The following is a 12735-nucleotide window of genomic DNA, read 5'->3' as shown; positions in this document are numbered from 1 at the left end:
CCCTTCCCATGGCACAACTGCTTCTCCCCACCCCTGGCAAAGGGGTATGTGGGGGTGTTTGACTACCCAGTGCACCCTGGGTGGGTTGCATTGTTGGGCCCTGGAGGTGTCCAGGTGCCATGCCATGTCCAAGCACAGTGGAGTGCATGGGGTCAACAGCAATGTCCGCCACTCACCTTACCTATCTTGAAGCATGGACTAAGGAATCTAACATGTGTGTGAGTCAGGGGCTCCATGAAGGCTGCCATGGTGCAATGAAGATGAAGGCCACTCACCATCCATTTTCAGGGCTGCTTGATTCAGGATGTGAGTAGTTACACACTGAGCAGATTCCAACTTCCATGGCCACCATCCTGCTGTCTGTATCAACCAACAAAATTTCTGGGGTCTGATTAATGTTGGCATTGGGCACCTTAAACATGCATTTGGCCCATCTCCAGTGCCAGTTCTTCTTACCAAAAGGGGTCCACTAGGTTGCTTGCATTCCTCAGCCAGCTACATGCCAGTGAGCCGAGGTTCTTACCCATTGAAAGTTAGAATAGTTTAGATAATTTCGGACCCAAGACTGCTAATCATTCACTTTACCACATAGAATTGCATGGGTCCATGTGTGAGGACTCCAGCTACCCTGAGGGAAACTACTGAGAGAATAAACTAATAGATGATTCAATTAGTCTTTTGCCCCTATACCCAGGTCTGATGACCGATTTGCACAGCAGAACCAATGCAGACCTCCAGCAGAGTTTTCTCTAGCTTCAAATGGCCCAGAAATAGTTCAGCATCTGTCAGGTCCAAACACAAGCCCATATGCTCCACCTCCCCTAGGAAACAATCAAAGTGGTTTGGCGATAAGCACTCAGAATGGAGAGGCCCCAGATTCCCTGAGCTTGCCAGGTTACCTACCACGTGGCCCCTTCTCCTCCAAAGGACTGACCTGCCTTGGGGTGGAGGTGTGGCTGGAGCTTGGCCGGGGCGGGCCGGGGCATGGCCAGGGCAGGTCAGGGACAGGATGGGTTCGGCACCAGCAGACCAAGCAGTAAATGTTAATACGTTCACTTCCTTGTTTGTTTTTAAATGATTATTTGTTTAATGGACAGTACAGTTTATAACCCACTAAAAAAGAGGGAAAAAATGCAACAATGTTGCCTGTCCAAGAAGAAAGAAGGATTAGAGAAGGGAGGGGGTGGGGGAGAGGGAGAGAGGACGATAGGGAGAGGGGAGGGGAGGGGAACAGCAACAACAAAAAGAAACAAAGAGAGAGGACACAAATAAAATCAGAAATGAAAGAGGTAAAGTAACAACTGACACCAAAGAAATACAAAAGATTTTGTAAGAAAATATTATGAACAGCTATATGCCAACAAATTGGACAATCTGGAAAAAATGGATAAATTCCTAGAAACATACAATCTTCCAAAAGTGAATCAAGAAGAATCAAAGAATCTGAATAGACAGATTACTAGTGAAATTGAAGCAATAATAATAACTTCCAACAAATAAAATGCTTGCACTGGATGGCTTCACAGGTGAATTTTACTAAATTTTCAAAGAACTAACACTTATCTTCTTAAACTATTCCAAAACTTTCAAGGGGAAGAAAAACTTCCCAACTCATTTTTTTTAGGCCAGCCTTATCCTAATTCCAAAACCAGATAAATAAACTACAAAGGAAAAGTGAATAAGCCAATATCCCTGAATAACATAGATGCTAAAATCCTCAACAAAATATTAGCAAACATTAAAATTAGCAATACATTAAAAAGATCATACACCATGGAAGATTCCCAAATGGCAGCAGAGTGAATGGAAGCTACACAGACCTTCTCCCAGGACTAATCTGGAATTACAAGTGAAATAAAGACAAATCGTCAGGAAAAAGCAACAGAAAAGCAGCTTGTGAGGACCACATAACCAGGGACATAGAATTGATACTGGTAGGATTGCGGATGCACTAGAGGGAGGCTGGGAGGCCATGGACAGCAGTGATCTTAGCTGTGAGCAGTGGCCTCGGGGTTAAACTCCCAAGCTCGCTCCCCAGCGCAGAGCCAGGACAGATGCTAAAATAGCCCCAGCCACTCACCTTGGGCTCTGGCAGAGGGAGGGCGGACTGGACTGGAACTGTGTGGGGACACTCAGGATTTGGAGGGCACTCAGAGCTTTTGCTGAGTTGCAGCCACACAGGACGGTGGTCATCTTACTCCTTCCCAGGGCTCTGGGGAGAGGGGACACCCCCTCCCTCCGAGATTCAACCCCACCTGGTAGGCCATTGAAATGCAAATTGAGGCCCATTAACAACCAGCATCTGCCCCACCCTTGGGAAGTTTTCATTAAACTGAGAACCCAAGGATCTTCAAGTAACCCAGGCTAATAGCCTCCAGGCAAAAAGCTAGAGTACAACTGAACCATTCCTGGGCTTTCAAATCTACCCAGGAAAGTAAGACTTGACAGTGGTGTTTAACGTGGGTCCTCCCTCACTCAATCAAACCCAATAGAGGGAGCCACAAATAGCAGAACACCAACACCCACAGGGAAAATTTGGCCAGTTCCAAAATCCACTGAGATAGCCAAAATGGTGAAACAAAGAAACAAATCCCAAATAAAAGAACAAAGAGACCTCTACTGAAGATGAGATCAATGAAATGCAGTTAAGCTAGTAAACAGAGCTAGAATTCAGAGCCATGATCTTAAGGAAGCTCAACAGCATGAGTAAGGACATCAACACCATGAGTAAATACATAGAGACATTGAAAATCAACCAATTGGAAATTAAAAACCACCAAGAAGCAATGAAGAATGACATAGCAGAAATAAAGAACACATTGGAAGGATTAAACATCAGAGTAGAGGAAGCTGAGGACCAGATCAGTGAATTAGAAGACAGGGTAGAAAAAAAATCATCCAATCAGAAAACCAAAAAGAAAAAAAAACAATTGAAAAACAGGAAGAGAGCTTAAGACAACTGTGAGAAGTAATAATATTCGTAATAATATTTGCATCATAGGAGTCCCTGAAGAAGAAGAAAATGAGCAATGGTTAGAGAACAAATTTGAAGAAATAGTGACAGAAAACTTCCCTAATTTGGTGAAGGAAGAAGGCATTCAAGTTCAAGAAGCATAGACAGCCCCAAGTAAGAAGAACCCAAAAAGGCCCACGCCATGACATATGGTAATTAAAATGCCAAAAATTAAAGACAAAGAGAGAATCCTAAAGGCAGCAAGAGACAAGTAACAGTTTACCTACAAAGGAACCCCCATAAGGCTCTCAGCTGACTTCTCAACAGACACTACAGGCCAGAAAGGAATGGCATGAAGTAATCAAGGTCATGAAAAACAAGGATCTGAATCCAATACTACTCTACCCAGCAAGGCTATCATTCAAAATAGAAGGTCAAATAAAGAGCTTCCCAGACAATAAAAGGCTAAGGGAGTACATTGGCACCAAACCAGCACTGCAAGAAATGTTAAAAGGACTGCTGTAATCAGGAGAAGAAATAGGAAGAAAAATGTAACCACACTAAATAAAAATGGCAATAAATAAGTACATATCAATAATCACCTTAAATGTAAATGGATTGAATGCTCCCATAAAAAGAAACAGAGTAGCTGATTGGATAAGAAAGCATGACTCATCTATATGTTGTTTACAAGAGACTCACCTCACAACAAAAGACTCACATACGTTGAAAGTGAAGGGATGAAAAAAAATCTTCCAAGCAAATGGAAAGAAAAAAAAACCTGGGGTACCAATACTCATATCTGATTAGATAGATTTCAAAATGAAGGACATAACTAGAGACAAAGAAGGTCACTACATAATATTAAAAGGATCTATTCAACAGGAAGATATAACCTTGGTAAACATATATGCACCCAATATAGGAGCACCAAAATATATTAAAAATCTTCTGGAGGACTTTGAAGGAGAAACCGACAGCAATACAATCATAGCAAGGGACTTCAACACCCTGCTCACATCACTGGATAGATTCTCTAAACAAAAAATTAGCAAGGAAACACAGATTCTAAATGAAGCACTAGACCAAATGGATTTAATAGATATCTAAGGAGAATTACACCCCAAAACTACAGAATTCACATTCTTCTCAAGTGCACATGGGACATTCCCAAAGATAGACCACATGCTAGGACACAAAGCAAGTCTCTACAAGTTCAAGAAGATTGAAATCATATCAAGCATCTTCTCAGATCACAATGGCATGAAACTAGAAATCAATATGCAACAAGAACAGGCAAAGACATTTGAACACACGGAGGCTAAAGAGCATGTTATTAAACAATAAATGGGTTACTGAGAAGCTCAAGGAAGAAATTAAAAATTTCCTGGAAACCAATAAAAATGAACACAACATGAAATCAATGGGATGCAGTGAAAGCAGTTCTGAGAGGGAAGTTCATAGCACTACAGGCCTACCTCAAGAAACAAACAAACAAAAAATTTCAAATAGACTATCTAACCTCACAACTTAAAGAACTAGCAAGCAAACAAAAAGAAAACCCAGAGCAAGTAGAAGGAAGGAAATAGTGAAGATCAGAGCAGAAATAAATGACATAGAGGCCAAAAAAAACAATTGAAAGGATCAATAAAACAAAGAGCTGGTTTTTCGAAAGATAAACAAGATTGATAGACCCTTAGCTAGACTCACCAAGAAACAAAGAGAGAGAACCCAGATACACAAAATCAGAAATGAAAGAGGAGAAGTAACAACAGACACCACAGAAATACAAAGGATCATTAACAACTACTATGAGCAATTATATGGCAACAAATTAGACAATCTAAGCAAAATAGACAAATTTCTAGAAACACATAGTCTCCCAAAACTAAACCTGGAAGAGATAGAAAACTTGAACAGACCAACAACTACTAAGGAAATTGAAGAGGTAATCAAGACTCTCTCAGCAAACAAAAGCCCAGGCCCGGAAGGCTTCACGGGGGAGTTTTACCAAACATTCAAAGAAGATCTAACACCCATTCTCCTCAAACTATTTCAAAAAATTCAAGAAAAGGAAGACTTCCAAGCTTGTTTTATGAGGCCAGCATAATTCTGATTCCAAAACCAGAAAAAGACATGACAAAGAAAGAAAACTACAGGCCAATATCCCTGATGAACTTAGACGCTAAAATCCTGAACAAAATACTAGCAAATCGGATCCAGCAATACATCAAAAAAATTATTCACCATGACCTAGTGGGATTCATCCCAGGGATGCAAGGCTGGTACAATATTCACAAATCAATAAATGTGATACACCACATAAACAAAATGAAGAATAAAAACCACATGATCATATCAATAGATGCTGAAAAAGCATTTGACAAAATCCAGCATCCATTTCTGATAAAAATGCTCAGCAATGTGGGAATAGAGGGATCATATCTCAACATAATAAAGGCCATATATGAAAGACCTATAGCCAACATCATTTTCAATGGGCAAAAACTAAAAGCATTTCTCTTAAGAACAGGAAAAAGACAGCGATGCCCACTTTCACCACTCTTATTGAATATAGTATTGGAAGTCTTAGCCACTGCAGTCAGACAGGAAGTAAAAATAAAAGGGATCCAAATTGAAAAGGAGGAAGTGAAACTGTCATTATTTGCAGATGACATGATATTATACATGGAAAACCCCAAAGACTCCATCAAAAATCTACTAGGCTTAATAAATGAATTTGGCAAAGTAGCAGGGTACGAAATTAACGTCAAGAAATCAACAGCATTCTTATACACCAATGATGAACTCACAGAAAGAGAAACTAAAAAAACAATCCCATTTACCATCGCGGCAAAAAAATTAAGATATCTAGGAATAAACTTAACCAAAGAAATAAAAGACTTATTCTCAGAAAACTATGGGTCATTGAAAAAAGAAATAGAGGAAGATATAAAAAAGGGGAAGCACATACCCTGTTCATGGATTGGAAGAATTAACATCATTACTATGTCCATATTACCCAAAGCAATCTATAAATTCAATGCAATCCCCATCAAGATACCAATGACATATTTCACAGAACTAGAACAAATACTTCAAAAGTTCATATAGAACGAAAAAAGACCCCGAAGAGCCACAGCAATCTTCAGAAAGAAGGACAAAGTAGGTGGGATCACAATACCGGATATCAGGTTATACTACAAAGCCACCGTAATCAAAACAGCCTGGTACTGGCACAAGAACAGGCATATAGACCAGTGGAACAGAACAGAGAACCCAGAAATGGCCCCAAAACATTATGCTCAATTAATATTTGACAAAGGAGGCAAGAGCATACAATGGAGTGAAGACAGCCTCTTTAATAAATGGTGTTGGGAAAATTGGACAGCTACACACACAAAAAATGAAACTAGACCATCAACTTACACCATACACAAGAATAAACTCAAAATGGATAAAAGACTTAAATGTGACTCATGAATCCATAAAAATCCTAGAAGAAAATGTAGGCAACAAAATTTCGGACATCATATGCAGCAGAATTTTCACTGATACATCCCCTAAGGCAACAGAAACAAAGGAAAAAATGAACACATGGGACTACATCAAACTAAAAAGCTTCTGCACAGCAAAAGATACAATCATCAAAATGGAAAGGCAACCCACTGTATGGGAGAGCATAATTACCCATAATACATCAAATAAGGGGTTAATTTTCAAAATATAGAGTACTCATACAACTCAACAAAAGGAAGACAAAGAACTCAATTAAAAAATGGGCAGAGGAGCTGAATAGACACCTCTCCAAACAGGACATATGAATGGCTAAGAGACATATGAAGAAATGCTCAGTGTTACTAATCATCAGAGAGATGCAAATTAAAACAACAATGAGGTATCACCTCACACCTGTCTGAATGGCTGCCATCAACAAATCATCAAACAACGAATGTTGGTGAGGGTGTGGAGAAAAGGGGACTCTAGTACACTGCTGGTGGGAATGCAGACTGGTACAGCCACTATGGAAAACACTATGGTATTACCTCAAAAAATTAAAAATTGAATTTCCATTTGATCCAGCGATCCCACTTCTAGGAAGCCTGAAACACCAATCAGAAAGAATATATGTACTCCCATGTTCATAGCAGTACTATTTACAATAGCTAAGATCTGGAAACAGCCCAAGTATTCATCAGTAGACAAATGGATAAAAAAGCTGTGGTACATATACACAACGGAGTACTATGCAGCTGTAAGAAACAAAGATCTCTTATCCTTTGAGACGACATGGAGGGACCTGGAAAGTATTGTCCTAAGCGAAACAAGTCAAGCAGAGAAAGACAAATATCACATGACCTCACTTATTTGTGGAATATAATGAACATAACAGTCTGAGGAATAAGGTAGACCCAGAGAGGTGGAAGTAGCGTACAGACTCTCCTCAGAAAAAGAGTGGTGGGGGGAGGGAAGAGATAAACCACAGAACTTATATGCATGTACGCATAACCAACAGACATGGACAACAAAGCCGGGGATGGGGAGGAGGGTGTCAATGGGGAAAAAAAGGAGAAACATCTGTAACGAAAATAAATTAATAAAAATAAAAAATAAAAAAAGATTATACACCATGATGAAATGGGATTTATTCCAGGTTTGCAAGGCTGGTACAATATTCACAAATCAATAAATGTGATACACCACATAAACAAAATGAAAGATAAAGACCACAATGTCATATCAATAGATGCAGAAAAAAGCATTTGATAAAATTCAGCACCCATTTATGATAAAAACTCTCAGCAAAGTGGGAATAGAGGGAATTTACCTCAACTTAATAAAAGCCATATGTAACAAACCCACAGCCAACATCATACTCAATGGGCAAAAACTGAAAGTGTCTCCCCTAAGATCAGGGACAAGACAGAAATGTTTCTGTTCACTGCTCTTATTCAACACAGTCCTAGCCAAAGCAATCCAACAAGAAGAAATAACAGTCATCCAAATTGGAAAGGAGGAAATAAAACTATTGTTATTCACAGATGACATCATATTGTACATAGAAAACCCTAAAGATTCTACTGAAAAACTACCAGATCTAATAAATGAATTTGGCAAAGTAGCAAGATACAAAATTAATATCCAGAAATCAGTGGTGTTTCTCTATACCAATAATAAACTATCAGAAAGAGAAATCAGCCTTGGCTGGTTTGGCTCAGCGGTTGGAGCGTCGGCCTGAGGACTGGAGAGTCCCTGGTTCAGTTCCCGCTAGGGGCATGTACCAAAAAAAAAAGAAAGAGAAATCAAGAAAACAATCCCATTTACTATTGCAATAATAACAAAAAAATAAGGTACCTAGAAATAAATTTAACCAATAAAGTTCAAAACCGGTCCTCAGAAAACTAGAGGACTTTGAAGAAAAAAATTGAGGAAGCATATACTATGTTCATGAATTGGAAAAAATTAACATTAATAAAATGTCCATACTTCCCAAAGCAAACTATAGATTCAATGCAATTCCTATTAAATTACCAATGGCACATTTTACAGATCTAGAAAAAATATTTTAAAAATTTATATGGTACCAAGAAAGATCCCAAATAACCTCAGTAATCTTGAGAAAGAAGAACAAAGGTAAAGGTTTCAAAATACCTGATTTCAAACTTATGTGTGTGTGTGTGTGTGTGTGTGTGTGTGTGTGTATAAAACCATTGTAATAAAACAACCTGGTACTGGCATAAGAACAGGCATATAGATCAATGGAACAGAACAGAGTCCAGAAATCAACCCACACCTATATGATCAATTAACATTTGACAAAGGAGGCAAGCACATACAATAGGGTAAAATCAGTCTCTTCAATAAATGGTGTTGGTAAAATTGGACAGGTACATGCAACAAAATAAAACTAAATCATACACAAGAATAAACTCAAACTGGATAAAAGACTTAAATATAAGTCCCCAAACCATAACTAGAAGAAAACATAGGCAGTAAAATCCCAGACATTTCATGTAGTAGTATTTTCACTGATACATCTCCTAGAGCAAAAGAAACAAAGGAAAAAATAAACAAATGGGACTACATAAAACTAAAAAGCTTCTGCACAGCAAAAGAAATCATCAACAAAATGCAAAGGAAACCCACTTCATGGGAGAACATATTTGCCAATGATACATCTGATAAAGGGTTAATCTCCAAATATATAAAGAATTTATACAACTCAACACCAGGAAGATAAACAATCCAATTAAAAATGGGCAAAGATAACAGATTATGGTTTCTTTCCTTTCTTTGAAGGAAAAGTTAATTACGATGCTCTTTTTTTTTTCTTATTAAGAGACTCAACATTTAGGGGATGTTTTCTTTATACTAAATTTTTATTCCATTTCCCTTATAAAAAGACCAACTTACTTAAACGTATCAGTGGGCATGTATGATTTCATTTCTTAGTAATAATTTGAAATAAAACCAAGGAAATTAGATTCTTTAGATTTTATGATAGTATAACTCCACAATCTCATATAGACCTGATAAATTGATAAGGCAGATGAGATTACTGGGATTGCTCATATTATGACTCAAAATCATTTTCCATAGTGGTGTTATAGGGTAGTCATAGTGATGGCCTTTTTTGATGAGTTTTGTTGTGTCTTGTGAGTAAATCATTACTGTGTCCAATATTGGAATGGAATTATCACTGTTATGAGTGGATTTTTTGATTCTATGGTTCCCTCAGTATTATAGCCTGACTTGTCATCAATAATGAATATTTCTTGATATTTAATGTATGAGACATTTATTTATATTTAATAAATATTTTTCAAAAGGAAAAAAAATGGGCAAAGGACATGAATAAACATGTCTCCAAAGAGCATACAAATGGCCAACAGACACGTAAAAAATGCTCAACACCTCTAATCATCAGAGAAATGCTAATTAAAAACACAATGGAATAGCTCGACCAGTGTGGCTCAGTGGTTGAGTGTTGACCCATGCACCAAGAGGTTGCCAGTTTGATTCCTGGTCAGGGCACATGCCCAGGTTGTGGGCCCAATCCCCTGTGGGGGGCATGCGGGAGGTGACCAATTGATGTTCTCTCTCATCAATGTTTCTATCCCTCTCTCCTTCTCCCCTCCTCTGTCTCTAAAATCAATAAAGAAAAAAAAATTTTAATAAATAAAAACACAGTGGAATATCACCTCACACCTGACAGAATGGCTACTATCGATAAATCAACAAACAACAAAGGCTGGTGAGGATGTGGAGGAAAGGAAACCCTGGTGCACTTTTGGTAGGAATGCAGACTGATGCAGCCACTGTGGAAAGCATTATGGAGCTTCCTCAGAAAATTAAAAATGAAACTACCTTGCCCAGCTGGTGTGGCTCAGTGGTTGAGCCTCGACCCAATGCACCAAGAGGTCACTGGTTTGATTTTTGATCAGGGCACATGCCCAGGTTGTGGGCCTGATACCCGGGGTGGGCATGCAGGAGGTTGCCAGTTGATATTCTCTCTCATCGATGTTTCTCTCTCTCTTTCTGTTTCCCTTCCTCTCTAAAATCAATAAAGAAAAAACATTTAAAAAAATAATGAAACTGCCTTTTGACCCAGCAATCCTAATTCTGAGAATATGTCCTAAAAATCCTGAAATACCAGTTCAAAAGAATATATGCATCCCTATGTTCATAGCAGCATTATTTACAATAGCCAAGATTTGGAAACAGCCCAAGTTTCCATCAGTAAATGAATGGATTAAAAAGTTGTGGTACATTTACACAATGAATACTAAGTGGCCACAAAAAGGATGGAACTCTTACCTTTTACTAACAGAATGGATGGACCTGGAGATTATTATGCTAAGTAAAATAAGCCAGTTAGAGAAAGACCAATACCACATGATCTCACTTATATGTGGAATCTAATGAACAAAACAAACTAGTGAACAAAATAAAAACAGAGGCATGGACTGGCAGTTCTGAAAAGCCATCTTTGCATTGTTCCCGTGGCCGCCTCTCCGCTCGCTGCAGCCGCGGATTCCCGCAGCTTCGAGCTCTCGCTCTTTTTTTTTTTTTTTTTGAGTGTCAGGGAACTTTATTGAGAGGAAACATGGTCACACCCAGCAGGCATGCTTTCCCTCTCATTCTGGGTCACACACACACACGCACACACACACACACACGCACACACGCACTCTCTCCAGCCTCTGCCATGCGGTCCAGTTCTCAGCCACAAGGGTGGGACACTCCTCAATTCCTAACATCCAGAGGCAGCAGGGTCAGGAGGGAATCAAGAGGGGGGAAGAAGTGGTCCCGTTCACGGGGAGGGTCTCGAGAAGGGGTGCAGAGAGCAGGCCTGGATGGAATGACCAGTGGTTAGGAGCACCCGACAGCTGCAGGAAGAGTGGGACCCAATGGCTCCAGGTGGCTTCAGCTCTGCTGGTCCCTGTCTATGGAGCCTCTGAGCTGGGGCAGAGCATTCAGGGAGAAGGGTCGGGCCTCCCACCCCATGCTAGTCCTCTCTGCTGGGGGTGGGGGACTGGAGCGGCAGGGCAGGGAGGGTAGCAGCGAGGCTCAGCTCTGGGGCGCCTCAGGTGCCCCACCCCCCTCTTCCCCGGCATTGTCGGCGGTCCACAGAGTCAGGGTGTCTCGAAGCAGCGGCATGATGAGGGCGCTGTCTTTGTAGGATCCTCGCTGAGGGTGTGCAGGTCAGCCATGGCCTCATCAAAGGTGGTCTTGGCCAGTGATATGGCCTCCTCAGGGCTGTTTGCGATCTCGTAGTGGGAAACAGGAAAGTTCAGGGCCAGGCCCAGGCGGATGGGGTTGGTGGGCGGCATCTCCTTCTGGCTGATGTCCATGGCCTCCCGGTAGGCTGGCCGGGCAGAGTCGATGATGCGCTTCTTGTCGTCACCAGTGGCCACCTCGGCCAGATAGCGGTAACAGTCGCCTTTCATTTTCAGGCAGAAGACCCGGCTTTCGGCGTCACCAGCCTCCTTGATGAGGTGGGTGTCCAGCAGGCCCAGCACGGTGTCGCACCGCCCGGAGCTCAGTCTCCACCTTCTCCCGGTATCCTTGCACCTCTGGGCCCTTCTCCTCCGAGCCCTCCTCATTGCTTTTCTGCTCGATACTGGACAGGACCCTCCAGGCAGCCCTCTGGCCACCCAGCACATTCTTGTAGGCCACCGACAGCGGGTTTCGCTCTTCGCATGTAGCTCCTCACCCTTTCCCCCAGCACTCCTCCTGAAAGCTGCCGTGTCCTCGGAGCGTTCCGCCGGTTCTGCCAACTGGGCCTTCTGGATCAGACTTGCTCTCTCCATGGATCTGGGGATGGACAGACAGGCAGGCGGCGGGCTAAATGGCTGCCTCGGGACCAAGCCGAATTCTGTCTCTCGCTCTTTTTTTAAAAATCCGCTGCATCGGATCACCAGCGTGCCCACCATGTCAGACGCGGCGGTGGACACCAGCTCCGAGATCACCACCAAGGACTTAAAGGAGAAGAAGGAAGTTGTGGAGGAGGCAGGGAATGGAAGAGACGCACCTGCTAATGGGAACGCTAATGAGGAAAATGGGGAGCAGGAGGCTGACAATGAGGTAGATGAAGAAGAGGAAGAAGGAGGGGAGGAGGAGGAGGAGGAGGAGGAAGGTGATGGTGAGGGAGAGGATGGAGATGAAGATGAGGAGGCTGAAGCAGCTACGGGCAAACGGGCAGCTGAAGATGATGAGGATGACGATGTTGACACCAAGAAGCAGAAGACTGATGAGGATGACTAGACAGCAAAAAAAGA

At 41.3% G+C, this 12735-nt stretch overlaps 1 protein-coding gene and 1 pseudogene across 1 annotated transcript; one reads left to right on the top strand and one right to left on the bottom strand.

Annotated features, from left to right (window-relative positions):
* Positions 1-11524: 11524 nt before the first annotated feature.
* On the bottom strand, positions 11525-12267 carry LOC118621750 (annotated as a pseudogene).
* A 75-nt stretch (positions 12268-12342) lies between these two features.
* Positions 12343-12735, top strand: LOC118621665 (prothymosin alpha-like). Its single transcript, XM_036249027.1, has one exon. The coding sequence runs from the start codon at positions 12389-12391 to the stop codon at positions 12719-12721; it is 333 nt and encodes a 110-aa protein (XP_036104920.1). The 5' UTR covers positions 12343-12388; the 3' UTR covers positions 12722-12735.

The sequence above is a fragment of the Molossus molossus genome, unplaced genomic scaffold (assembly GCF_014108415.1).
Source record: "Molossus molossus isolate mMolMol1 unplaced genomic scaffold, mMolMol1.p scaffold_m16_p_8, whole genome shotgun sequence".
In the NCBI taxonomy this organism is placed as follows: Eukaryota; Metazoa; Chordata; class Mammalia; order Chiroptera; family Molossidae; genus Molossus; species Molossus molossus.
Note: the sequence above shows the minus strand (reverse complement) of the source record. Positions and strands in the feature narration are given on the sequence as shown.